The sequence below is a fragment of the Ovis aries genome, chromosome 14 (genome assembly GCF_016772045.2).
Source record: "Ovis aries strain OAR_USU_Benz2616 breed Rambouillet chromosome 14, ARS-UI_Ramb_v3.0, whole genome shotgun sequence".
Classification (NCBI taxonomy): domain Eukaryota; kingdom Metazoa; phylum Chordata; class Mammalia; order Artiodactyla; family Bovidae; genus Ovis; species Ovis aries.
In genome coordinates, this window is record NC_056067.1 from 49025211 (window position 1) to 49052482 (window position 27272).

At 57.0% G+C, this 27272-nt stretch overlaps 3 protein-coding genes across 19 annotated transcripts in view; all 3 read right to left on the reverse strand.

Moving 5' to 3' along the window:
- Positions 1-42: 42 nt before the first annotated feature.
- TTC9B (tetratricopeptide repeat domain 9B) lies at positions 43-7112 on the reverse strand. Its single transcript, XM_060398103.1, has 5 exons — positions 2957-7112; positions 2720-2785; positions 1897-2619; positions 1150-1332; positions 43-274 (listed from the first exon to the last, which is right to left on the reverse strand). Exons 3-5 carry the CDS (start codon positions 2309-2311, stop codon positions 165-167), a joined length of 708 nt encoding a protein of 235 aa, XP_060254086.1. The 5' UTR covers positions 2312-2619; positions 2720-2785; positions 2957-7112; the 3' UTR covers positions 43-164.
- CCNP (cyclin P) lies at positions 4890-14432 on the reverse strand. Its single transcript, XM_042232065.2, is given in 7 exon segments — positions 4890-5139; positions 5864-6015; positions 6169-6327; positions 6916-7071; positions 7149-7238; positions 8915-9129; positions 9132-14432. Coding segments are annotated over 7 exon segments (1005 nt in total). The 5' UTR covers positions 9199-14432; the 3' UTR covers positions 4890-4973.
- Positions 12783-27272, reverse strand: part of AKT2 (AKT serine/threonine kinase 2) — a 66133-nt gene continuing 51643 nt past the window's right edge. For all 17 annotated transcript variants that reach the window (XM_060398079.1, XM_027978324.3, XM_060398086.1 and 14 more), the window contains 10 exons: positions 24326-24479; positions 23723-23854; positions 22240-22305; positions 20949-21017; positions 19295-19417; positions 18146-18274; positions 17827-18041; positions 17248-17335; positions 17035-17137; positions 12783-16009 (listed from right to left, as the gene is read on the reverse strand). In XM_060398079.1, coding sequence (XP_060254062.1) covers positions 15930-16009; positions 17035-17137; positions 17248-17335; positions 17827-18041; positions 18146-18274; positions 19295-19417; positions 20949-21017; positions 22240-22305; positions 23723-23854; positions 24326-24479 — 1159 coding nt within the window. In that variant the 3' untranslated portion in view covers positions 12783-15929. The remainder of the gene's footprint in view (positions 16010-17034; positions 17138-17247; positions 17336-17826; positions 18042-18145; positions 18275-19294; positions 19418-20948; positions 21018-22239; positions 22306-23722; positions 23855-24325; positions 24480-27272) is intronic.

Here is a 27272-nt window from a genome sequence, read left to right on the forward strand (position 1 = left end):
TAGCCTGGGCCCTTGTCCCCACAAGAATACCACACAAAGAAGTTATGGTCACCAGTGATGAGTGCTTTACCAGAGAACTCGGTATGAATGAGTCAGGGGAAGTTACACGGTGAGGTGAGGTGGGATGGGGGAGGGGGGAGTAGGGACACTCCCCCAGGTTGGCCTCAGCCAACGACGTCCCGAGTCCCAGGCCCGGCCCCACTGTCTTCCCGCTGGAGGCTGCAGCGGTTCATCTTGAGCTGAGTCAGCTGGATGTAGCGCAGGACGTTGGTGTCTGCAGGAGAGGCGGGCAAGGCATTATCTGTGTGTCCTGGGGCAGCAGGTGACATCCGCACCACCTTGACTCATACGTCATGGTCCCTATCCTCCACTGGCTCCCCCACACAGCCTGTGTCGCCAGAGCCCTTCTCACAAAGCCCAGCCAAGCAGGCAGAGCAGGACGTGTCACACCTCCATACTTTCGTATCTGCCATGCCTTCAGCCAGGCACGCCTGCGCTCAGAGACTCCTGTCGCACTTCTCACCCTCCAGCAACACTGGAGGAAGTGTGTTCTCTCCAAAGCCCTTAGAGGAAAACTCTCCTCACACCCTGGGCCATGCACCTGTTGTGCTCCTACTTCACTGGTTATTAATACAGAACTGAGTCTTCTGCCTCCTCCACCCACACACACACCCTATGATCTTCCCATCGGGCAAGGAACAAGCCTCCATGTCTGCCAACCCCTCCCCCTGCTAATTTTCTGGCATTGCCAGGAAAGGTGAATGAATAGGTGAGTGTGTGAATGGGTTAGTGAGTAGGTGAATGGGTTTGAGGGGGGATAGGTAAATGGAGATGGAGGCACGCGGTGGAGGGGCCGGGGGCGGAGGTTGTGAGTGGCCAGGAAAGTGACTAAATAGGTGAACAGAAGGTATCAGGGTGGGTTAATGGTCAAAGAGCTGAGAGGTGGTCGGGGGAATGCCAGGAACGACAGGTGAGTGGACACGAATCACTGGCAGGTGAGTGGATGAGTGTGTGTGTGAGGAGTAGATGGGTAAAGAGTGGGCGTGGGGTAGGGGGCACAGCACTCGCTGAAGCCGCTCTGCCCTCATGCTCCTTCCCTTGTTTCCTCCTCTCTCCCACCCTCACTTGCTCCCACCCGCTCCCACCCACCTGTGGGCTCCCGGCTGCGGGCCTCCTGCAGGTAGCGCAAGGCTCGTGCATAGTCGCCCAGGTGGTAGAAGGCAATGCCGGCGCGGTAGGTAGCCTTGAAGTTGCCCTGCTGCTTCTCCAGCACCTTGAGGCAGTACTCGCGCACCCGCTCATAGTTCACCAGCTCCGACTGCAGGAGGCAGGCTGCGGGAGCACCGTAACCGGTACTCTCACAGCCTGTCGACACAGGCCTCGGCTGATCGCGAGGAGCCTGGCCTTCAGGCTCCAGAGAATCAATCCCTTCCGTTTCAGACGGCGGAGCCTAGCCTACAGGCTTGCTCCGGCCACCAGGAAACGCCAAGCTTCTGACCAATCAAGACAGAATCAATCTGCGCCGCCGCTAGAGGGCGCGAAAAACACATAGCGGGGCTCTCGGAGCTTCCTTAGCTGAGAGGTGTCTGTTAGGGAGAGTACTAAGGGCGATATCAGAGATGGTGAGGGATGGGCCCTTGAATGACTCCTCCAGGGTAAGTTTTTCTCACCTGAGATTCGCAGGTGGCAGCCCAAAGCCCATTTCCTGCATCCCAGCTCCTTCCATCCCTAGACTCCCAACACCTCTCCCTAATCAAGTTTTTAGTTCTTCCCCCACCTTACAGACCCCAGCCCTAACGCCTTCAAGCCTCCAGCCCCAACCCCAAGGCTTGAGGAGTACCTCTCACGTCCCGCCCCTCTCACATAGGCACCCTCTGCGCTCCCCGACGGCCGTACCCGTGAGAGAGTCGTAACATTCCACCTCTGTGTTCTCCACCAGGCGCCGCTGCTCCTCGCTGAGGCGGGCTGGCCCGGGGCTGGTGGCGGGCCCGGGGGTGGGGGCGGGCAGGCCTCCAGGGCGGGCTCCCTGCGCCGCCTTCAGCTGCAGTAGCGCTCGATGATACTTGCCGATGGCTTCCCGGAACTTCTTCTCCCGGTAGCAGCGCTGACCCTCCGCCTTAAACGCCACGGCGGCCCGCAGGCTGCTGTCGAGCGCCGCACCCAGGGCTCCCGACGCTTCTGGGGTAGGACTGGACCGGGCCGATCCATGGCGGGGGCTGGGGCCCGGCGGGGAAAGGGCGGGAGGCGGGCGCGGCGGAGGCTCCGGGGCAGCGCTGAGCATCAGCACCGGGGACAGCGCGCCGCGCTGCATTGTGGGAAACTCCTGCGGCCGCCGCTGCAGCTACCGCATCGCCCCCCGCGGGGCTGGTCCCCACCCTTTCTCCGCCCCCGCACCTCCGACAGCCGACTCCGGCTGCCCCCTATGGGTCTAGAGAAACCCCTCAAAACCCCACTCTCTTCAAAACCCTTCTTCCCACTCCTCTTACCTTCCCCACCCTGCTGCTTGCTCTCCTCCCCTATGCCCAGAGCTCCCGAACCTTTCTAGGAGGAAGGAACAAGTCTGGGGGAAAGAGCAGGAAGATAACCTCATGGAAAGCTGGTTTTCAGACCGGTAGGCATCTGGCATAGTTGGATAAGAACACAGGCCATGGATTCAAGCTGCCCAAATTCCTACTTATTTTCTCACTAGTTGTTGACTTGGACAAATCACCCAAATTACCTGTGATTCTGTATCCTCATCCGTGACACAGGGCTATGATAGCAAATGTGGAACACACTCGTTTATCTATGCAACAAACAAATATTGACTGATATCTTTCTGTGCCCAATTCTGGGACTGGGTGATGCTGGGACATAGGAGGGACTGAGAGCACCTCAGAGTCTACCCTCACTGGGTTCCTTGGCAAGTGGGGAGACAGACCAGTGATCAGACAGTGGCAGCCCAGAGTGGGCTAACCTGGGAGGTAGAGGCAGAGGGGCCAGGGCTGCAATGGGGGAAACACAACAAGCTCTGCGGATCCACAGGAGGCACACCCGGCGTGGGCTGAGATGGTGAGTGAAGACTTCCCGAAGGAGGGGAGAACTCGATGAACAGAGAGGTCTGCTTCTTTCCCTCAGCTAGCTCACTGTCTGGGTAGAACAAGACAGCAAGAAAGCAGTCAAGTGACAGCGCAGCATGAGGGTCACAGTAATAAAAAAATGCACAGAGCAAGAAACACACGAGAGATTTTCAAGAGAAAAAGAGCGAATGATTGTCCTGCAACCCTCCTTAGCCGCTTAGTGCTGAGACCTTGAGTGAGCTCCTCGGTCTTCCTCCACCTTCCTTGTGTGTAACATGCGGGTAGCAAGTGAGCTTACCTCCCAAGCAGCTGCAGGAGCTGAATCGTGTTATGTAGGTAAAGCATGTGGTACAGTAATGACCAAATAGCAGCCAGTGTTCCTTATCATTCTTGAGACTGTGAGATATATGATTGTAAGTGCCTGACTCGGAGTCATCGTCCACATAAACTAGTTTCACTTATTTTATTTGGCTCCATTGGGTCTTAGTTGCAGCATGCAGGATGTTTCCTTACGGTGCATGGACTCTCTAGTTCCAGTGTGTGGGTATAGTTGCTTTTAGGCATGAGGGATCTTAGTTCCCCGACCAGGGGTCGACTTGGCATTGCCTGCAATGTAAGGTGGATTCTTAACCACTGGAGCACCATGGAACTCCTGGCACATTCATGAACAGTTGTGGAATGAATGAGTGAATGAGTAACTATGTATAGCACCATTACCACCCCCACCAAGACCCCTAGCCTGGGTTTCATTCCCAAGCATCAACCCTGCATTTCCACTGTTCCCTCCCCCTCCCACGGCAGTTCCCACCCAACAGACCCACACCTGAACATGACACCTCTCATTCCAACTGCATTGCTATATTTTATTGTCTGAGTCGCTCCCTGATCCTCCAAACGTGAACACCCTAGTGGTGAAAACTTCCTCTCAGCACCTCCAAACCTAGGCTTAGTTAAGAGTCGAACATTCCCGAGACTATATTCCAGAACAGCATCAGTCACCTTTCTGCACCTCAGACGTGTTTTTAATTGAAAATGTGGAAACCCACTGATTCATAACAACTATTTTCTGAGCAAACCTACTAATGTCTGAGTACTACAGGCTCAGTAGAAAGAGGGGACAACGGTACTAGCTCACAGTTCTGCTAAGATGCAGTGCTAGCACTTCCACAGTACCTATGAGGTGTCAGGCACGGTCCTAAAGCTTCACGTTTATGTTAACTCACGTCCTCATCACACCACCATGAGGTCGGTACTATAATTATACCCACTGACACTGTGGCACTTCAGATATTAAATAAACCAGACCGAATTTAACAAACTCTTGCTATCCAAGGCCCATACGATCACAAACTGATGACCCTCGCAGGCCAGTATATGTGATGTGTTGGATTTATGCAACCGTTAAAAATACTGAATTAGTTGCCAACATATAAAAGCAGAGATATTTATGGAATCGCAGATTTTCAACTTCCCTTACGAACGAAATCTGAAAACCTGGCACCATGAAGGTGACATTCTTCACGACTAGGAAAGGCATTCTCAGTTCCTCACAGTTGTCCTTCCTAGTTTCTCCCCAACCGGGAGACCAAGGTTCATTAGCCCGCGTTGCTATTTTCCCCTCAGCCTCTCTAATTTCCCCAAGTATTTGCGTTTGAGATCCGAGTTTTTCCCCAGCTCAGCGGCGCTTGTGGAAGCCCGCCAGTGCCCCCTGGCGGCGTAATGCAGAATTCTCATCTCGTCTCCAGCGTGAGAACATCCAATCAGGTGAGTGGGAGGCCCGGAAGTGACCAATCAAAAATTAGAGAACGGCCAGAATTTGACCACTGAGGATAGAGAGCGCTCGGAATAAAAACTTTTTTATTGAAGTGGGAAACCGACGCACAAGGAGAGTCTTTTTTGCTGGGGTCTCCGGGCTCAGGGAGGCCCCGGTGGGGAGTGGCGGAGCAGGCAGGCGGCGGCGAGGCTGGTGCCCTGGCGCTGGGGCCGCGCGTACTTGAGGAAGACGGCGGCGCGGCCGGGCACGGGGCCTCGGAGCGCAGCGCGGACCATGCACGGCTCGAGCGGGCCCAGCTCCGCTCGGCTGCGGCGGAGAGAAGGAGAAACGGAGGTGGGGCAAGAATAGCGGGGGACAGGACACGACCTGTCCTCGGAGCTTGAGGCTGAGAAGACAAACTGACTTGGGTCCCCAGGGCTGCTCAGGGGCTCTCTCGGGGTCAGACACGCCACCCATCCTCCAGAGCGACTGGAGGGGTGCCGAGGGGCGGACCCTCTGTTCTGCCCTCAGGGCGCGGCTATGGGCGAGTCAGCACCCGCGGAGAGGGAAGGAGTAGGGCTGAGGGTGGACAGACAGACATCCAGCTCTACCCTAGGGGCACGGACTGGAGGAAAAGATGATCACTCTGCCCCGCGGTGGCACAGTTAACAAGAGAAGGGGGTTCGAGCAGCTAAAGGGTCATCGCATTCGCGGCCAGGAGGAGAGTTGGGGAACTCGAGGTTTGCAGACCCCTCATTCTCAACTCTGGAATGCAGTTAGAGCATCTTCTGGGCCTGAGGAAATCCTATTTTTCACCCTAGGACAAAGTTAAGGGTCCCCAAATCTGTGCAAACACCCCATTCTCTGAGACACCTCCAGAGAAAAGCAAATGGGACCCCACCCAGACTAGGCACTCACCCCATTCTCTCTCGCACTCAGGAAACAAGTCTACCCCGCCCCCACATAATTGACTCATATTCTCTGAGACGGTAAAGACGGCGACAAAGAAGGTAGGCCCTGCAGCCACAGAGACCCTTCACAGCGGCCATACCTGTACAGCGCCGGCTCAGGCCCGGAACCTGCTCCCTCGAGCACTCGGTGAGCCAGGCTCAGCGCCGCAGCTGCACGGCGACCCGGCTCCCACCCTGCGGCTTCGGCCTCTAGCAGAGACAGCTCCAAGAAGTAAGTGGCGAGAAGCAACACCTGCCGTTTCCGCGGGTAGCGTGTCAGGGCACGCCCCTACTCGCGAGGCCGCGCCACGCCCGCACAGGCCACAGCCCTACCCGCGAGGCCACCCCCGCCCGCACAAGCCATTCCCCGACCCAAGAGGCCGCGCCGCGCTCCTGCCCCTTGCACCTGGGGGCCGCTCCGGGCCAGAGCAGCAAGCAACCAGAGGCAAAGTAGCGGGCCCGGGTGGTGCAGCCGGAAATCCAAGCGGCTCAAGATGCGGCGCTCCGCGCGCAGAAGCTCGGCCCGCGAGAAGGAGCCAGCGCCCAGGAGACAGAGGGAGGAGGGCTGGGAATTGGGGGAAAAGAGGTGGGGAAATCTTCGACCCTAGCTCGTTACTCCCTGGACTTGAGTGCCTGGGATCGTTTCAATCCCCTTTCTGGGCCTCAGTTTCCTGGTCTGTAAAATGGGGCCATTGATTTGCTGTCTGGAAGTCACGGAAAGCAGAGGCTTCACAGCCAGATAGTTCCTGACCTCAAACCCTACCGTTTACTCACTGTCTGACATGGACATCCAATGAAGCTCTCTGAGATTCAGTGTCTTCACATAAAACGGAGATATGACTTCCTACTTCACCAGGCAGTCCTGGTAAGGCACTGCGTTCATGCATGTTAACTATACTCAAGAAGGACTATAGCGACTATAACTACTCAAGACTGAGTCCAAGTCCCCAATGCTTGTCTTCTGGCAAATGTCTTCCTCTCTCTGGGCCTCAGTCTCTTCTTCTGTTAAAAGGACACATTGGTAGCCTCTACCACAGAGAGACATGCTGGCATTCCAAGATTAGGTAAAGTGCTTGCTTGGCACACGCTAGACATTTAATCTGTGAGGCGGGGAGGAATGGCTCCACCCTCCCAAGCCCCGCCCCGGAAGTACCTCGGGAAGCACGCACTCTTCCACTTTGCACGCCAAGAACAGGCAGGCCATGCCCAGCAGCTGCAGGCGGTGTAGGCGCACTCGGCTCGCGCGCAAGTAGGAATCAAGCAGGTGCACGGCCAGGTAGAGCGTGTCCCCCGCCAGACCCAGGTACTCCTGGGGAGGGGGGCGAGTGAGCACCAAAGTTCAAGACTGCTACGCAGGCCCCTCCTTGGCCCCTCCCAGTTACGTACGTGCACCTGAACCAGCCAGTCCACCACTAGCGCGCGCATCTCTGGGGTCACGGTGCGGGGCAGGGCCCTCCGAGGCAGCACGCGGCACACCTGCGGTCGGGCAAGGACGGCTTCAGTCTCCACACCTGTGCCTGGCTTCCCTCCCGGAGTCCAGCCCTGGGTGCCTCAGTCTCCTCGCATCAGTTTGACGTCACGAGTGCCACATACAAACTGGCCTCCAACATCTCTTCCAAATACGCTCCTCTTGGGTGTCCCCATCTAGAACCCTGGACTTTGTTCTGGACGCCTCACTTTCCAGCTCTCCAGTTTAGCCCCAAGGCCACAGGACTTCGTTACTGAGCATCTTATCCTGGGTTCCCAGACTCCAGTCTTAGTCACCAACCCTCAACCCATCCTCCTCAGAGCACCCAGAGGGTCTTTCTAAAGTATAAATCTGACCAAGGAACTCCCCAGCTTACAACCCCTTCCGTGGCTTTCAGTACCCTTAAGAGAAAATCCTAATTGCCCTCAGACTCCGGCCCTGCTCCAGCATCACCTATCCCCTCTCTGCTGCCAAAACCTGCACTTCTTTTGGTCCTGGACTATAACAACCTCGTTCCTACCTCAGGCCCTCGGCATCTATGTGCCAGCTGAAATGGTCATTCCCCACTCCTTGCGTTTCTGACTTCTTAGTCCTTCCAGTCTCAGCTAAAATTTCCTCAACTTTTTCTATACTTTTCCGTGCACCCTATCATCTCTATCTCATTGTTTTATTTTCCTCATGGTACTTTCAGCCTGGAGATATCTGGTGTTTACTTCAAAGTCTTGCCTTTTTGCCCCACTAGACTGTCAGCAGGGCAGGGATTTCTGTCCAGATCACAGCTGTATCTTGGTTCCTAACAGAGACCCTGGCATGGGAGAGATGCTCACAAGATGTGAAATAAACGCATCCCTTCAGTATTTCTTCTGGCAATGCCTGTCTCAGACAGTATCTGTGGACAACCATAGTCTGTGTTTTGGTTTTTGTGGCCCTTCTGAAATTATTGCCTACATTTGCTTATTTGTCTCTGCTCATTGAGGCAGACTGTCTCGTGGTGTCCATCGCGGCATCCCCAGTACCCAGAACATGCTCAGAAACATTTGCTAATGACTCACCAAATAATTGATAAGTGGGTCAGTGTGAGAGACTGCTGCTGCTAAGTCGCTTCAGTAGTGTCCGACTCTGTGCAACCCCAAGACGGCAGCCCTCCAGGCTCCCCCATCCCTGGGATTCTCCAGGCAAGAACATTGGAGTGGGTTGCCATTTCCTCCTCCAATGCATGAAAGTGAAAAAAGTGAAGTTGCTCAGTAGTGTCCAACTCGTAGCGACCTCATGGACTGCAGCCTACTAGGCTCCTCTGCCCATGGGGTTTTCCAGGCAAGAGCACTGAAGTGGGGTGCCATTGCCTTCTCCAACGTGAGAGACTATGCAGTACCAAGGGAAGGGCTGCAGACAGCTGGGGAGGCTGGGAAGGGCATGCCACACAGGTACACTGCACGAGAGGAAGGCCAAGTGGTGGGCGGCAGCAGTGTAAAGGCTGCGAAGTCAGCGGGAAGTGACGTGAGAGGCTGGTGAGGTGGGAGTTAGGAGAGACTTGTTGAGTGGGTGTTGGGTGAGAGAGTCAGCTTTGGCTTCCTCCAACCCGAAGGTCCGCCTCTGCTGCCCTCCAGCGATGTGGGAGGCGTTAGAGTTGCCCAAAGCCCGCTGGCCCACGGGTGTCCCCCCACCCCACCCCAACCTCACTCACCATGACTTCGGCGAAGATGTCCCTGGCGTACTCACGTTCTCCCTCCAGCCCCAGCGCACTCAGAGCCTCCTCCAGCCCCGGCGGCGCGCAAGGCCCCGGGGGCCTCTCCAGGCGTCCTGGGGAGACGCTCCTGCCCGCCAGGACGCCGTCAGGAATTGAGGTGCTCTGAGGCTCTGGGTCGAGGCAGGCGTTTGGACTCTGCAAGGGAGAGGGGCTGGGGTCAAGAGCCTGGAGAGAGGCCCAAGCCGAGAGGCGGGAACCTGGCTCCTGTATCTCACCAGCATCCTTCTGGCTGGCGTCAAGGGTCAAGCCGAGCGCCCGCCTCTTCCTGCTGGAGCGGAGGAGCCGCGACAGGTGCTTTAAATGCGCGTGGGCGCATGCGTGCTGAGCACGGTTTACCTGGGCAGGTGCAGAGGCAAAGACAAAATGCTACACAGGCTGTCTCTGCCCCATCCAAACTCTCTAGGTCAGGCAGATGGCTCAAACCTTCTTTCTGCTACTTACTATGGTCAGAAGCAGGCCCTGTGAGCCTCACTCTCCTCAGCGATACAACAGGGATTTCAAAACTTATCCAACACAGTGGTCCTGAGGAATTTGTAAGATTGTTAAATGTCCAGCACAGGGATCAAAACCTTAAAGGCTCAAGGCAAGGGAGCTATAAAATCATGTAACAAGTATTGATAAAAGGCCTCTGTCCCCTGTGGTGGGTATTCAGGGATGAGCCCGTGGCCTCTGCCTTTACCAAACAGCTTCCAGGGTAGCTGATCCTCACGAGTCACCGGCAATCCGGCTCGGTTAGCGCAGTGGCCTCTTCACTGCTCTTCCTGTAGCTGCCCTCCACAATCACCACCCATTGTGCAGCCGGAAATGACGCTGTGACCCCTAATACATCAGATCATGCTCTGCCTCTCTTCAAAACATTGTGGGCTCCCACAGCCCTCAAGTTCAAAGTCCAAGAGGCCCTATTATCTTCCCACCCCCAAACATACCTTTGAGCCCATCTCCTGTCCCCCTCACTCACTCCTCTCCCATCACACTGGCTTCCTGGCTCAGCCTCACCCACACCAGGCACAATTCTACCTCAGGGCCTTTGCACTGGCTGTTCCCTGTCTGGAACCTCCTCCCTCAGAGATCCTTCACTTCCTGCAGTTTCCGCAGATACTTCCTTCTCCATGAAAAAATGACATCCTGAGCACTTCCTGTTCCCATTCTATGCTCTTACCTTAGCACTTACTGCCTTATTTATTGTCTCCCTCCTGGCTAGACTCTGAACCCCATGAAGGCAGGGCCTATCTAGTTTTTTCATTGCTGTATTTATTCTCAGTGCCTCGAGGAGGCTTGCCAGTGTCAGTACGTAAATATTTGCTGAATGAATGAGTGAACAGACAGGAGGCCCTCTCTGAGGTTATGTTGAAACTGAAACCTGTCAGAGGAGCCAGAAATGCAGAAAGAGGAGAGAATGTTCCAGGTGTGTGTGTCGTTGCAGGGGGGAGGGGGGTTGGTTTCGGGGGAAGCATGAGCAAAGACCCTGAGGCAGGAGAGCTTGCTATTTTCAGGCACTGAGAGGTCGTTGAGGTGGGAAAAGTGAGCAGTGTGAGATGCTGGACCAGTGGCTTCCTGTCATACTTGAAACTCAAACATCTTACCATGGGCCCAAGGTCTTTCTGGCCCATTGCTACCTGTTTAACCTCATTTTCTTCTACTTTTTCTAGGTCTTCACTCCTTGAGACACTGTCTTTATGTTCCCCAAACACATCAGACACCTGCCTGCCTCAGGACCTTTGCACTTGCCATTCCTCTGCCTGAACCGGATGAGAACCTGGATATGTATATGCTCAGAGGACCTCTACGCAGTGGGAGGCAGACCTCAGAGGTAGTGCAGGTTTGGTTCCAGACCACCTCAGTAAAGCAAATACTGCGATAAAGTGGTCACACAAATTTTGGTTTCCCAGTGTATGTAAAAGTTGTGTACACTATTGCAGTCTGTTGTGTGCAACAGTATTATATCTAAAGAAAAAATGTGCATGTCTTAATTTTAAAATACTTTATTGAAAAAAATGCTATCATCTGAAAACAGGGTTGCCACAAACCTTCGATTTGTTTAAAAAAAATGCAGTCTCTGTGAAGCACAATAAAATGCTGTAACAAAATTACTACAAGGGGAAAGTAACAGCTTTACAGGGGCGAAATCTGACAGACACCATAACTGAGGAGTCAGTCATCAGAAACAGAACAGACTGCCTGTGTACCTCCTGATAGGATACACCCAGAAGGGCACCTCATTTCAAGGAAGTTCTTTCAAAAACAGCTTACATATAACCACAAACACCAGGCAACAAACCCTGATCAAAAAGCATTCTGCAAAATAACCGGGCTTCCCAGGTGGCTCAGTGGATAAAGCATTTGCCTGTAATGCAGGAGACAGGTTCTATCCCTGGGTGGGGAAGATCCCCTGGAGGAGGGCATGGCAACCACACTCCAGTATTCTTGCCTGGGGGATCCCATGGACAGAGGAGGCTGGCGGGCCACAGTCCACGGGGCCGCAGAGTCAGCCGCGACTGCGCCTGAGCACGGCCACGCTGCAAAATAACCGTCGTGTAAGCATCAGAGGATGGAAATGCGGCGTGTTACGTGTGGATTGAGTCGTTGGCTGGGACTTACTTTTTTTTTGTATTCAGGGACCCTAATGTGATCATTAATGAAAATCTGATTAAGGTCCAAGAGAAAAGCATCTCATTGTTAACTTCTGAACTTTGGTAACTGGACTGTGGTTAAGAGAATGTTCTGGTATGGGGACAAACATAAATTTAAAAAAAAAAAAAAACTTTGGAGATTCATGGAAAGTTGTAAAGAGGACAGAGTTCCCATATACCCCATAACCACTTTCCCCTATGAATACTTTAGTGTGGTCTGTTTAGCACAATTTAGTAAGCCAATATGGATACAGTATTATCAAACCCACACACTCTTCAGACTTCCTGAATTTTTACCTAGTGTCTTCGCTGTCCTAGGACCCCAACTGGCTTCTTTTGGTTGACAGCTTCTTAGGCTTTCTTTTTTGGAAACTTGACAGTTCTAAGAACCCATAGTCAGGTCTTTTGCAGAACATCCCTCAATTGGAATTTTTCTGGTGGCTATTTTCTATTAGATCGAGAGTATGCGTTTTAGGGAGGAAGAGCCCAGGGGTAAAGTAACATTCTAATCACCTATCAAAGGCACACACAGCCCACATGATCCACCACTGTGTTGACCTTGATCACCTGGCTGACATAGCTTCACTTTCTCCACTGAAAAGTTGCCTTCCCTCACTTTTCACACTGTACTTTGTGGAGTGTCTTTGCAGCCCACATCAGAGGAATTCGGGGGCGGGGTGTGGGGGGGGTGGTATCATGTTTCCCCTCCTTGAAGGCAGAGTGTTTACAGAAATTATCTGTAAGTCTGTGCAGGTATGTCTCTTCCCACCATTTCCATCAGCACAAACTCGTTTATTTTACCCCTTGGGTGTAACCCAGTATTATGCAATTTATTGTTGCTCAAACTGCTTTCAGTTGTGGCCACTGGAGGATCTTCCCCCTTGGCTCCCGTGCCCCTTCACATGCCCCATCAGTGAGGTTTTGGTTTCAGCAGGTCCTTACGTTCCAGCACAAGATGCTCTGAATTAATCTTGAACATCTCCTACTCCAGTCGTAGAATCACTGTGGTAATTTTGAAAGTTTCAAAAGTCTTCAAAGGACCTGCAGTTACTTCAAAATTAAAGTTTAAATACTTGAATTGCTACACTTTGGGGAAAAGCTATCTGACATGTATTAAAATACAGCAACTCTAGAATTTAGGCCTCAAAAATTTAAAAAGCACAAGCGCAGTAAGATGGCTTGTTACACTGAGGTTTATTACATTACTGCTGACAGCAGCAAGCAAACTGGAGACCAAGTGTTTGTCATCGGGGGGCAGCCGAGCCAGCTGAGGCGCCTCCACCTGGAGAAAAGAGTTCGTGAAGCGGCTGGAGGAGTGACAGCACTGTCCACAAGGAGTCCCTCAGATGCAAAACAGGAGCTGAGAAAGGATCTCGTTTCCACCAGTGACCCGGCGTGGCCTGCGGGTGCTGGTACACTGGCAGGATGGAACCCAGCGGCTTGACGTCACAGACACAGGGGTGACGTGAGGGCCAGAATGACTGCTCAAGTGCTCAAGGCCAGGGGTGGTTCGGACTTTCCTCCTCCTTTCCCAAAACTCGTGAAACGGTCTATACGCACGTGACAAAAGATCAACCTATTCAAAAATTAATTTTCATAACTGATGAAATCTTATTACAACTCTTCCCTCTAAAACGCTTTGGGAAAAGTCCTACCAGTGAAATAAGCACCACCATTACGTCTAAGGGGATTTGTTCAACAGAGGGCGGCAGCTGAGCAGCCTCTGGGAGCCCGTCCATGGACACCAGACAAGTGCTAACCGGCTGAGGTAGACAGTGTGACAAGACCCAGCACTGGTCATCTCCAGCGGCTGCACCAGAAGGCCTTATTAAAAAAATATCCTTTTTATCAGAGTGTAGTTGCTATCAAAAGACTTCTCTTTGTAAGCCTCTCTGCCATTTCTCGTATGGACACACTTTTATGGCTCAATAACATTCATATAAAATTAGAAAACAGAATCTCTGAGCTTTTGTTGTAGGATCTGATTTTTTTCTCTACCCTCATTTACAACCTCAGAGACTCCCGGTGTGTGAAAGCCAACACCGTCTGGGAAAATCTGACATTAAATTCACCCGTGCCAGGGCTCAGCCGGGGCAGCCCTGGCCCAGGGCCTGTGAGGAACAATTCAAGCATGGGAGCCCCAGGATTAAAAGGCCAGGTGTCAAGAGGGGCGCAGAGCCCTGAGGGTTATGAACCCATCCGAGGTGGCCCCGGCTGACAGCCACCACACATCCCACTGATCCTCTAACAGCTTTGTATTGGAAAAATGACTTCCCTGGTGGCTCAGACGGTAAAGGTCTGCCTACAATGTGGGAGACGTGGGTTCGATTCCTGGCTCAGTAAGAGCCCCTAGAGAAGAAAACAGCAACCCACTCCAGCACTGCTCCCTGGAAAATCCCACGGATGGAGAACCTGGTGGGCTACAGTCCATGGGGCCACAGGGAGTCGGACAAGACTGAGTGACTTCACTTTTATCGGAACTGGGGGCCATAAATGAGAAGGTGTGTGCAGGCAGTGCCCCCCTCTAGGAAATGAGTCCACTCCCTCCCACACTGGCTCCCAGGGCCCAGCCCTTCACCCATCTCTCCACTCCGCCTCTTTTTGCCTAAGCAGTTCCTAGGGACCAGAATGGTCTCTGTCCACTGCACCCCCAGTCCAGGCACCTTCCACAGACTCTTCACCAGCTCCCCGCTGAAGTAACCTCCACCCCCCAACCTGCGCTTGAGCACCCCAGGTGCCTCCTCTACCAGCTTCCCCACCTTGTGGCTCCACAGGCCCTGTGACCAGAGCAATGGGAGCAGGAGGCAGCCGGTGCCAGGGGCTGGACTCGGGAAGCAAGGAAAGGCCGGGGTGGCGGGCCCCAGTCTGAAATGAGGGTCTTTATTGCTTGTACCGTACAAATACGAGGAGATGGGGACAGGCCAGTGGGGAGAAGGAAGAATTGTCAGATTAACGACATACACACACGGGAAAAAAGAACCCCACCCACCCAAACCCACCCCCGCCCCACCCCAGAAGGTCTCTCTGTGAACTACCTACAGGAGGTGGGGTGGGGAGAGCAAAACCACAAAAACTAAAGTCCAAACACCCAGAGATGCTGGGAGGCAGGGGGGCAGGGCAACAAGTGGGCCCCAGGCGAGGCTCCCCTGCTAGGCCAGCGCCCCTCCCCCTCGGGATGAAGTGCTTGAGCCAGGGGTGGGGCCCGAGCCCACTCACACCACACACACACACACACACCCACACACCCACACACACACGCCACGTGCATCTGCACCCCAGATGCACAGGGACGCCCACAGACAGACACAGTCTGAGGCACACACGCGAGTGCCCACAGCACTGACACGTTCACCTTAAGGCTGCAGAACGTGAGGCCCAGAGAGCAGGAGAGCGCGAGGGGGCCCTCCCTCAGCACGTACCAGACCCCCAGCCCACCCCCCCTCAACCCAAGTCCGCCGGGCGGGCCCAATACTGTCTCGGTGCAAGATGTGTAACAGCCGAGGCTGGCGCCCCTCCACTCCAAGCAGAGAGAAGGGGGAGACCCCGGCCCCCGTCCTCCGAAGGGACTGGGGCCGGGCCCGGGCTCCAGCGGGAGGTAAGGCCGGCCGGAAGGAAGCCCTGGTAAGGCACGGGGCTGGTGGCTGGGGAGGCTAGCCCCCTCGTGTTCCTCCTGCCTCATCCACAGGGTCAGGAGAGCAGCTGAGGGGGCAGGGGAGACGGCCAGGCGGCCGCGCCCACTCCGGGTTCCCCGAGGGGAGAGCGGGCCGTCCATGCGAGGGCGCCCGGACCCCGATCCTGCACGCAGCCTCCACAGGCCCGTGCTACTCCCCCACCCCCGGTCCCTGGACATTATTGCTTTTTCGCCCCCACGGGAGGAGGGGGCCGGACTGCCCCCGCCAGGCCACTCGGAGCCTGACGACAGGGCCAGGAAGGCAGCCTCTGACAGGGGCAGCTGCGCGGAGGCGGGCTGCCCGCGGGCCCCGCGGCTCCACGCTTTGCCCCTCACGGGGGCTTTATGTCGATTAAAAACCGGAATCTCTCCCACTGCCCAAAGGCCTGGTCCTGGGCAGGCAGAGGAGAGGCTCCTGAGTCCTGGTCTGTTAACAAAGGTGAGGGCAGGACGGGATCCTGGAGGCAGGGCCGCGAGGACCGCTGAGGTGAGGAGGGCTGAGGGGAAAACTGGAAATGAGGGGGAGGAGGTGAGGGATGGGGACACAAACAAAAAAGGCAAAATAAAAAGTTGAAAAAAAAAAAGAAAAGAAAAGGCCCCCGGCGGTGATGGCGGCAGCCTGCGTGCGTCCCCTGGCGGCGGCGGCGGCGGCTCACTCTCGGATGCTGGCCGAATAGGAGAACTGGGGGAAGTGCGCCCGCTGGTCCAGCTCCAGTGAGCCCAGGCTGTCATCTGTGGGGGCCGGCGGACGTAGATGGGGAGAGCTGCCCAGGAGAGGGCCCGGGCCCCCCGGCCAGCCCCTGGCAGGGCTGCAGCCAGGCCACAGCGCAACCTCCAGAGACTGAGAATGCGGCTGCGGACCGAGGCTTAGTGGCCTCCCTCCCTCTCAGGCACAGCCCCACCGCCGGGCCGGGACCCCGGCCTGCTCACCCAGCCTCCCGAGCGTCCCCCCAGCTTCTCTGACTCGGTCACACCAGGGTCTCGCCCAGACCTCTGTGCTCCCGTCTCCTGCCCTGGGCACCACTCCCATCCTCAACCACCCTTCCTCCACATGAAGCCAAGGCGGGGTTACCTTCCCAAGGCCTCTCCTCTGCTCAAATCCTTCCCTGGCTCACCTTTACTCTTCCAGGTGGCCCCCAAGATTCTCCTGCTCACCCTTCCCTGCTCTATTCTGACCTCTGCAATGCTCCCGTTTCTGGAGTCCTGTGTGCCATTCCTTTTGCTAAGAACTCAGCTGCCCTGTTTCCTTCTCCAGGAGGCAGGCACTTGCCCTGAGCTCCTCCAGACCTGTATTCCTAACACCATCAGCCGATCACTGTGGGGTGTCACCCCAGCTGGACGTTTGAGTTCCCTGAGGGCAGGGCCCAGGGCCGTCTCATCACTGCTGTGTCTACAGCACGGCCCAGCACTGGTGGGGGGTGGGGCAGCAAGAACTCAAAACAGCTACAGAATCATTGGAGCCATCTATGCAGCCCCAAAGCCCTGAGCGGTGCGGGAGGCGACGACAGGCACTGGCCACTCCTCTGGGTCTCCTGCCCAGACTCCCCCCTCAGCGCTGCAGCCACTGGCTCCTGGTGGCCCTCACTGGGTCCACAGGCGGGCCGACAGTGAGAGCCCTGGCGAGCTCACTGCAGGGTAAACTGCCCAGACACGGAGGGGGCCCTGTGAACTTCCTCCTGGAGAACTGGGGCAAGCGCAGAACCCCCGAGCCCCGCTTCCAAGCCAGGCCCACGGGAGGGAGGGCCTCAGACACTCACAGCGGTCCGGGGGCGTGACTGTGATGGACTGGGCGGTGAACTCGTCGTCAAAGTACCTTGTGTCGACCTCAGACGTGACCTGAGGCTTGAAGGGTGGCAGGAGCTGTGAAGAAGAGGAGTCCAGCCTCAGGTCCCTGAGGAGCAGAGGCCTCGGCCAAGGTCACCAGGGAGAGGCTGGGCTCCTGTGGGGAGCAGGCAGGCAGTGGGGCTCACCTTCTTCTGGACCACGTCCTGCCAGTTGATACTGAGGAAGAACCTGTGCTCCATGACCTCCTTGGCGTCGCTGGGCCCTCCGCCGAGCCTGGGCAGAGACGGCCATGAGCACCCACTTCCCGGGGCAGCCGGGTCCTGGGAGACGGGCTTTCGGTGTGGGCCCTGATAACCTCTAACGACTCCACCTTTAACATCCCAGGACATTCCACCACCTCACAGAGGAGGGATCTGGGGCTCAGGGAGGGAGTCCTTGTGCCCAGGGTCAGAACCTGGAGATTCCAACCTGGCCCCAGGGACGGGGATGCAAGCTGAGAGGGTGGGCTCCGCAGACAGCCGCTCACATCCTGGCTCTGTCACCCTAGGCCAGGCACGGCCACCCTGTTCCTCAGTGTCCCCGGGAAGCAAGGCAGGGCAGGCAGAGCCTAAGGACAGGCTTGGCCAAGGGAGCGCCCTGAAGTACCAGCCGTGGGGCCGGTCAATCAGCACACACCAAGCGTTCCATGGGTGCGTGCATCCCCTGCAGGCCGAGGGAAGTGGCAGCGCTGGGCTGGGCTGCGCGGGGTAGAGGCCAGCCCTCACCTCTGCTTAGGGTCCTTCTTAAGCAGCCCAGCAAGCAGGGACTTGGCCTCGGGGCTGAGCGTGCGCGGGAAGCGGATCTCCTCCATGAGGATGAGCTCGAAGAGGCGCTCGTGATCCTGGTTGTAGAAGGGCAGGCGGCCACACATCATCTCGTACATGACCACGCCCAGCCCCCACCAGTCCACTGCCCGGCCGTAGTCGTTGTCCTCCAGCACCTGAGCAGGAAGGCGTAATGAGGGGCTGCCGAAGGAACCCCGGCCGGCCCTCACGGGCCCGGGCAGAGGGGCCCCGCCTCCCCTGGCCTTCCAGCCCCAGACACCTCGGGCGCCAGGTACTCAGGCGTCCCACAGAAAGTCTTCATGGTGGCCCCGTCGCTGATGCCCTCCTTGCACAGGCCGAAGTCGGTGATCTTGATGTGGCCGTCCTTGTCCAGCATGAGGTTTTCCAGCTGCAGGAAGTCAGCGTGTCAGGGACACAGCATTTATCTCAGGGTTTCCTGTCACCCCCGAAACCCCACACGCCCCTGCCCTTTCCTGGGGTGGGGGTCGTGGCCTGGGGGGGGGTGGCAGGGCCAGGGTGCTTGGGAGAGGGGTCAGAGAGCAACCCGCCCCCCAACCAGGGGTCAGGCCCTCTGCCCTGCTGGGGTCAGCACCTCCCCAGCCCCTGCCGCCCCCAGGGAGCTGGCAAGACAGGGCAGGGGGCGATGGGAGCCAGGTCCTGCCCGAGCGGCTTTCCCTACTGTGGGCGGTGGTGGTCACACTTCAGGCATGAGGAACACTGACACTCTCTCTCTATTTTTTCCTGAACGTAACATAAACGGGCACTTCAGTGGGCCTCTGTATAACCTCCACCAAGTCAAGAAACAACCCCACCAGCCCTAGGTGCTCCGCTGCATTATTAGCCACCACCTTCTCCAACAGAAAAGGGACTTCATTTCTGCTTTTCTTCAGTGTTTCCCACCTACGCGTACACTGTGAGTGACACAGACCCATCCTGGCTGTTCGGGTGGCCCCTCAGCCTCAGCCTGAGGCCAGAGCCTGTCCTCCTGGACTGCTGTACGGATGGTGTGGACCCACCACAATCTCTCCTATCCCCTCTCCAGCAGCGGGCACTTGGGCGGCTTCCATCTGGGGTTAGTGTGCACAGAGATGCCGGAGCGTGTATGTCCACGCAGACACACACACAGGCGCCTGTTCTGGTGTGTGCTCCCAGGGGAGAGTGGCGGGTCACAGTGGACATGTGTGCTGGGCGCTGGTGGGCTCTGCCGGGCCGTCTTTGGAAGAGCCTGGACCAACTCGCCCTCTTGCCGTTGCTCCCAGGAGGCCTGGAAGGGCCCCACGCAGGCCACCTGCCCAAGACCACCACCTTGGGCCTGGGTGGGAGGCTCAGCCCCAAGAAGGACAAGACAGACCCTCCAAGGAGGGGAAGCTCTGCAGACGGGTGCATGGCCCAGGCGTGGCCTGCTCACCTTTATGTCGCGGTACACTACGTCCCGCGAGTGCAGGTACTCCAGGGCTGAGACGATCTCTGCGCCATAAAAGCGGGCCCGCTCCTCTGTGAAGACACGCTCCCGCGACAAGTGGAAGAACAGCTGCCGGTGGAGGGAGGCAGGGAGGGTGAGACCCCCTGGCCCAGAGGAGGGGAGGATGGCACCCAGCCCGGTGACACGGTGACACCTGCCCCGCGAACGGCAAGTGATGGTGAGGACCAAGCAAGGGGCGGTGAGCACAGCAAACTCACATGAGTGACAAAGAAAGAAAAAGTGAACAAGGGGTAGAGAGAAGGCTAGACAACAGGCGCCAAGCGGAGAGTTGGGGGGGCGGATGCAGGAGGGGGCGGACGAACGAGGGAGTGACAGCAAGGAGGCAGAGGAGCACGACTCATGAGCAAGTGGCAACAAGCTGTGAGACGAGACCACATGGGGGATGAAGCCCGTGAGTCACACCAGGCGGAGAGAGAGGGTGTGGGGCGAGGAGTGGGCGCCAGGTGGGCACGGTGAGTGGCGGAAAGAGAGGGTGTGGGGCGAGGAGTGAGCGCCAGGTGGGCACGGTGAGTGGCGGAAAGAGAGGGTGTGGGGCGAGGAGTGGGGGCCAGGTGGGCACGGTGAGTGGCGGAAAGAGGGTGTAGGGGCAAGGAGTGGGCGCCAGCTGAGCATGGTGAGTGGCGGCGAGAGAGGGTGTGGGGCAAGGAGTGGGCGCCAGGTGGGCACGGTGAGTGGCGGAAAGAGGGTGTAGGGGCGAGGAGTGGGCGCCAGCTGAGCATGGTGAGTGGCGGCGAGAGAGGGTGTGGGGCAAGGAGTGGGGCGCCAGGTGGGCACGGTGAGTGGCGGAAAGAGGGTGTAGGGGCGAGGAGTGGGCGCCAGCTGAGCATGGTGAGTGGCGGCGAGAGAGGGTGTGGGGCAAGGAGTGGGCGCCAGGTGGGCACGGTGAGTGACAGCGAGAGAGGGTGTGGGGCGAGAAGTGGGCGCCAGGTGGGCACGGTGAGTGGCGGAAAGGGTGTGGGGTGAGGAGTGGGCACCAGGTGGGCACGGTGAGTGGCGGCGAGAGAGGGTGTGGGGCCAGGAGTGGGCACCAGGTGGGCACGGTGAGTGGCGGCAAGAGAGGGTGTGGGGCGAGGAGTGGGTGGCAGGTGGGCACGGTGAGTGGTGGAAAGGGTGTGGGGAGAGGAGTGGGCACCAGGTGGGCACGGTGAGTGGCGGCAAGAGAGGGTGTGGGGTGAGGAGTGGGCATCAGGTGGGCACGGTGAGTGGCGGACAGAAAGGGTGTGGGGCGAGGAGTGGGCGCCAGGTGGGCACGGTAAGTGGCGGATGTCTCTCATCAGGAGACCCTGCTGAAAGTAGAGGACAGGGGGTCCTGACCTGCAGACCCTTTCTCTGCAGCCTTTAAGAACGTCCTTGCAGCACCGTCAGCCACCACCCCACAGCCCTCGACCTCAGTCTGTATCCCCCTCAACTCACTAAACGTGTGAACTCGGATGAGCCACTTAATGTCTCTGAGCCTGTCTCCCCACCTGCCTCAGGGGGAGGGAGCGAAAGGAAAAAGACACTCCAGTAAGCCTCCCTCTGCCCCTCACACCCAGGAACAGAAGGATTCGGAAGGGCAGGCCGGGGGGTGGGAGCAGACCTCGCCACCGTTGGCGTACTCCATCACGAAGCACAGGCGGTCGTGTGTCTGGAAGGCGTACTTCAGCGCCTGTGGGAAAGAAGGTGGCGGCATGGGAGGCAGGAAGATGGCAGGCTCTCTGCTGGGTCCCAGCAGACACGGGCGCTGCTGATTCCCTCCCCGCCCTCTCCCCCACAGCCCCGGCCAGGGTCATGAGAATAATCTGACAAGGGTTCAAATCGCATCTTCACCTTTTGTGGGTAGTGAGGGAGCTCCTGGCTCTGAAGGCAGGGAAGGGGTTACAGGGCTCAACGATCCTGTCCTCTGCCTCTAATTAAGCCTCCAAGAGACACAGCCAGGGCACAAACTATGTTCTAAGCAACCACGGCTGTTTCACGTCTCTCTTCCTCCCATTTTACAGTCCAGTGTGTTAAACTTAGGGGCTTCCCTAGCGGGTCAGCGGTAAAGAATCTGCCTGCAACATAGGAGTCCCAGGTTCAATGCCTGGGTGGGGAAGATCCCCTGGAGAAGAGAATGGCAACCTACTCCAGTATTCTTGCCTGGAGAATCCCATGGACAGAGGAATGTTAAACTTACACACACACACGCGAGGTTTGCTGGCTGGGGGTTGGCAGTGGCTTGGGAGCCAACTCCCCAGATAGCCTGGACAAGTGATTCTCCAACAAACAAGTCGTGCTCAAACGGTGCTCTAAGGAGCCCGACAGAGTTCCTCAGAGGACCCTTAGGTGACCCCTGCTCAAGAAACTCTACTGCTGCCTGTCTGCTACACTGAAGAACCTCGTAAGGTCTCATTTAAACAAGTGCTTTGGTTCAGCAGGACACCTGAACAGCGAGTGAGCTACAGCAACGACCCTTAAGCCACGTTCCACCTAGTCCATCCGACTGACGTCTGCCAGCCTCGATGGAGACTGCTGCCCAAGAGGCGTCTGTCTGCTGAGCCTAGGTGGACAGTGATGGTGCATCTGCTTCTAGGATTACTTCCTAAAAGTCAGCCCGCTGGACTAAGCACCTCTAACCAGTACAGAGAGAAGCCATGCTCTCCTGGGGCCATTTCATAATCTGGTATCACCAGACGGCCGAGGGGTTGACACGAAGCCACCGTCTATAGAGAAGCTGCCACCCTGGCGTCTCAGTGCAGGCCACCTGGGGAGCCCGTACAGCGGCACCCCCGCCACCAAGCCAACACCAACCCACGCTCCACAGGGCCGGGGCATGGCTCCTCCGAGCTCTGTCCTAAGGGCGGCCTGCGGGCCCCACGTGCGCGCCCTGCTCGCAGCGGAGCGCTACTCACAGTGAGGAACGGGTGCCTGGTGTTCTGCAGGACGCGGCTCTCGGTGACCGTGTGGGCGACTTCATCCTGCAGACAGAGGCGGGTGAGGGGCTGGAGGGCAGCACCACGCCGGCCTCACACCCGCCCCCAGCCTGAAAAGATGGAGGAGCGGGCTGGTGAACTCCTCTGCGTTCCTAACCAACGCAGAGAACGTGAATGATCACTCACGAGCCCTAATGAAATACCAGGCCAGACAAGGCCACGCAGTGACTCGCGGTCAAAACCACCCGGTGAAAAGCTGATGGAGACTTCTGACAAGGGAGGACCCCACTGTCACCACCTGCACCCACGGGCCAGGTCTGACTCTGCAGGAGGGGGAGCAGACACTGAGGGCCCTGAGGTGATGCCACAGGCCGTGGTGTTCCTATAAATGGCGGCGACCCTATACACATTCTTGAAGGACCCAGACCTAGTCAGGACTCTAGGCTGTGAGCAATGATTCCCGGTATGTGGTCCCTACGCTGGCAGCATCGGTGTCGCCTGGGAATTTGGGAAAACACAAATTATCAGGCCACTCCTTGGACCCATGAATCAGAAACTCAGGGTGCAGGCCCAGCAGCAGTGTCACAGGGCACCCCCGGACTCTAACAGGGGCTTGGATTTAGTATCTGAGTGTACCTAGAAAGCTGGGGTGCCCAGACACCTGCTCTCCCTCCACAGGGCAAGTCTGTCTCCAGGGAGGCTGTGATAACACCAGTAACAATGTCTAAGACGTTCCTGACTCCACAGCTCAGGGGTGGAGGGCTGCCCTGGTAGGGGCCAGGGATGCGGGGGCACATCACAGCCCCCCTGGCAGAGGACGGTCTGGTCTCAAATGTCACAGCTGAGGCCGAGAAGCCCTGCCCTGCACCAATGACATCTGGGCCTTGTTAATTTTTGCTGGACATGACCACAGTCTTTAAGACCATCACCTGTTAAAGATACACATCTAAGCATGGACGGCTGGGAATCTCTGGCGCCTAGAACACGCTTTAAGGTGCTTCAGAACAGAAAGAGACGAGGGCAGTGCTAAGGACATAAGACCAGCCAAACGGCACCGCTGAAGCTAGGCGACTGGATGGGGCAATCCACTGTATTTTTCTTTAAAAGTTTTAACGTATTTTAAGAATTTCCTAGTTTAAAAACTTTGAGTAAGAGAAAAGGAACAGAATTCCATTTCCAGCCCAGCCTCCTCCTGAGACACCCTGGGCCAAGCTACCGCCCTAGTGGGCCCCCCAGGCCCTGCTGGGTGAGGCCCCTGTCAGACTCTCCTCCTTCCTCCCTGGTGTCCAGAGGGTGGGGGACTCAGCAGGCAGGGCCCCACAGGACTAAGCAGTGGGTCTGGGGGTGGGGGGACACGGCAGCAGACGCAGGAGGTGTCCCGCCTGGTGCGTGCTCCCGACCACAGGCACGCTCCGGGCTGGGCCCACGGTGGCTGGCCCACAGCAGCCCGGGGGGTGCCTACCTTGGCGATGATCACCTCCTTCCGCAGGATCTTCATGGCATAGTAGCGGCCAGTGGCCTTCTCCCGCACCAGGATGACCTTGCCAAAGGTGCCCTTGCCCAGGAGTTTGAGATAGTCAAAGTCATTCATGGTCTGCCCGGGATGGGGAAAGAGTCAGGCAGTCAGAACTTGGCATGTGGCCCGTGGGAAGAAATTTTAACAAAGAGAAGAGAAAATTCAAAGGACACTGTTGCCAAAATGCCCAGGCAGGAGCAGGGAGGCCCCAGGCAGCAACTGTTTGTTCTGAAGGGGCCTTCAGACTGAGGCTCTCCCACCATCGGCTTTCCCAGGCACGGGGCCCTAGGGGGCTGGGCCAGGGATCTGAGGTGGGGGCACAGGGGTCTTCACCACCACTCAGGATGAGGTTGTCCCACATCCCGTGGGCCCAGGGCAGTACTGCGCCATCTACCGCCTGAAATCACCACACCCACAGGGCAGTCAGGGGCTGTCCTGGCCAGGGCCCTGCGCTCTCGCGCTCGGTGTGGAATTCCAGCGGGGCAGGGCTGAGAGCGAGCGCGGTGCTCACAGACTGGCAGGCCCCCTCCTCCCCGCCCCAGCACTTACCACCTTGGCCCGCGCCTTGCTAACCGCCACCTCCATCTCCTCGGCCGCAGAACAGTCGCTGGGGGAGCCACACTTGTAGTCCATGGGGTCCGCCCCTGGGCCCCGCTGCTTGAGGCTGTTGGCAACCATCTGGATGGCCCGCATCCACTCCTCCCTGTGTGAGGATGCGTCCGGGGATCCATGAGTCCTGGGGTGCCTGGGCCTCAGGGCAGGAGGGGCCGAGCCCCACGAGCCAATGACTAAACACCTTCCAGCACTCGGGGCAGATACGCCTGGGCCTGGCCGAGGGGAGCTTCTGGCCGCGGCAGATCAGGGAGGGCGAGATTAGAGTAAGAACAGAGACTGTCTGTGTGTCCAGCACGAGCCTGGCCCGAGGCCCACGCCCAGAGGGGAGACCGCCTTTCCTCACAGGCTCTGGAACATAAGCTGCCTTCCTGAGCCTTGAACCAGAGAGACGGTGCTCCTCTGAGGCCCTGGGAACAAATGACCAGCTCATGCATACAAGTGACCAGTGTTTTGTGAAAGAAAACCAAGAACAGAAGGAAGCGTTCATTCGCCAAAGAAAGTGGAGATCTTACAAGGCAAGAGCTGACCAACAGGACCCCCTGGAGGTGCCTGTCTGGGGGTGGGCGGCTCAGGGGCCATCCTGCTGGGACTGGGGCAGGGGAAGGGGGGAGTGGTGGGGGGCGGGGGACGCTGGCCAACAGGGAAGCAGGTCCCAGCAGAAGGGAGGCAGGTTTAAGAACAATAAACTAGTTCTGTCACTCATGATTTAAACTCGCTGGGAAAGAATTTTCTTTTGATACTCGCAACAGACTGGTCTGTAGAGAGGGGAAAAAATACACCTAGGAGAAATAAGTTAAAAAATGTCTGCTGTGCTCAGTCGTGTCTGACTGTTTGTGATCCCATGGACTGTAGCCCACCAAGACTACTCTGTCCGTGGGATTTTCCAGGCAAGAATACTAGACTGGGTTGCCGTTTCCTTCTCCAGGGAATCTTCCCAGTGCAGGGAACAAACCCCCATCTCCTGCGTCTCCTGCATTGGCAGGCAGATTCGTTACCACTGAGCCCCCTGGGAAGCCCAAGTGAAAAAGACCACACACCAGAATGAAAAACGGATGTGGCTGAATGATACTAAACTGTTTGGACCCACTAGTTTCGTCCCTCTAGTTTGGACCCACCACACAGTTTTAGGGGTTTAGCTCAACATTTGTTGAGCCCCCTACGGATTTTGATCATGTATATAAAAGCCATGTGACCAGCTCTGGCTGAGATCCACGGTTTGCTGAGCAAAAGCAGCACCCAAGTCCCAGGATCCCAGTTCACACCTAGAAGCTCTGCCTCTCTCACTCAAGAAGACATTGCTTCCTAAGACAGTCACGAGAGTTCTGGGAGCACGATTATCAGGGGCTGGCACAGAGACCCTCCTCAAGCCCGAGCAGAGTCTGGGGGCCCCGGACGCCATGCGTGTCCGCCCCACGAGGGCGGGGATTTGGGGCTGGTTGTAACCCGGGCCCTGGTAGGTACTCGGGAGACATGTGAGGAACGGCTGAGCAAGGCAGCCAAAGCCCTGGGTGGCCCTAAGCCTGCTGCACACTCAGGCCAAGCGGCGCGAGCCTCTCCCCTTCCCGACCCAATACCTTAGGCTGGCATTTCTCAACAGGTTTCACCCAAGCCCTCCTTGGAACAAGTAATGGGACAAATCCCTGGCCCTACATTAATATTCCTGTTTCCAAAAACTGGGGGGGAGGGGAGCATACCCAGCGACATGCTCTTATCAGATCAGAACTGTCCTCTTAAAAATCTGAAAATGCTGACTTTGGGTATATGGCCATGGTTTGAAGAAAAAAAAAATCACCCATCTCGTAAAATAGTTTGAATATACTAAAAAAAAAGGCATATACCTCACATGTAGAGGCTGTGAGGGACTGCCACATGGGAAAGCAATCTGCAGGCCAAGATGTGCGCGTACTATCATCTGTCTGTAAGAGACGGTCCATCCTCAGGAGCCGAAATGGACAAGAGATGGAGCCTCTGCACTACAGGAGGTGCCCCAGAACCAGGGGACAGCTGAGCTGGGGCTCAGACAGCAGCCCTGGCACCGGGCGAGGCCCCCCCAACCCCGCTCGCCCCCTCCTCAGCACCCAGGCAGCACTGAGACGCTGGGGAGCTGCCATGTACAAAACCTGCACCCAGAGAAAGTTCTCGCCTCAAGAAAGGGGCTAAAGATTCCACTGGAGGGGCCTGGACCCATCCCACCTGGAGCTGGAACCAACGGGGGTGCACACGGAAACCAGTCGGGGGTGACTCTCTGCCGCCTGACACGCCCCAGATCTGGTTCCAACTGGACCGAGGTGGCAAGGTTGCGGCACTCAGAATTTCAGAGAAAAGGCAAGGGCCTCTGTCCAGGATACTCCTCAAGGTTTTGCAACATGGTGTCTGGGGCAGAGGGGAGCTTCCTCCCCAGGCTAGGGCTGATGGACCTTCCACCCCTCAAAGGAAAGCTCCCAGGGAAACGCTGAGGAAAATAATGGTTCCAGACACACCACCTCATTCCATGCTCCTTAAGAGGGCTGTAGAGGGAGCAGCCATGCTCCTAATGGGAACAGAGGTAGGGGAGGTAGGGAGGCGCACGGAGGTGGGGTCTCCTGTGGGCATTCCAGTCAGGGGCCGTGGCGCTGAGACCCACACTCGGCACTCCTCCAGGCCCTCCAGCCCAGGGGAATGGCGCTGGGGGCGCTCACGAGTGGGCTCAGGGACACCACGCTGCAACCACAGAACCCAAGGGCGCGGCAAAGGCAAGCTGCCTCTCAGGAGCCCTGACCCTGCCTTGTTTCTAGCCCAGCTTCTGAGAGGACCTCCCTTACTAAACAACACAAGAGCCCTCCACTTGCTTGCTCCCAGAGCTGCTGAAATGCTTCATGTGAAGTAACTTTTTGAGTCTTCC

Bases quoted from the DNA above. Each gene is read 5' to 3' on its own strand.
- TTC9B (XM_060398103.1), bottom strand. From the start codon at position 2,311: ATGCAGCGCGGCGCGCTGTCCCCGGTGCTGATGCTCAGCGCTGCCCCG. The intron at 1,333-1,896 runs GTACGGCCGTCG...GTGCTCCCGCAG, and splicing joins ATGTTACGACTCTCTCACGG to CCTGCCTCCTGCAGTCGGAG. The intron at 275-1,149 runs GTGGGTGGGAGC...CCTCTCCTGCAG, and splicing joins CCGCAGCCGGGAGCCCACAG to ACACCAACGTCCTGCGCTAC.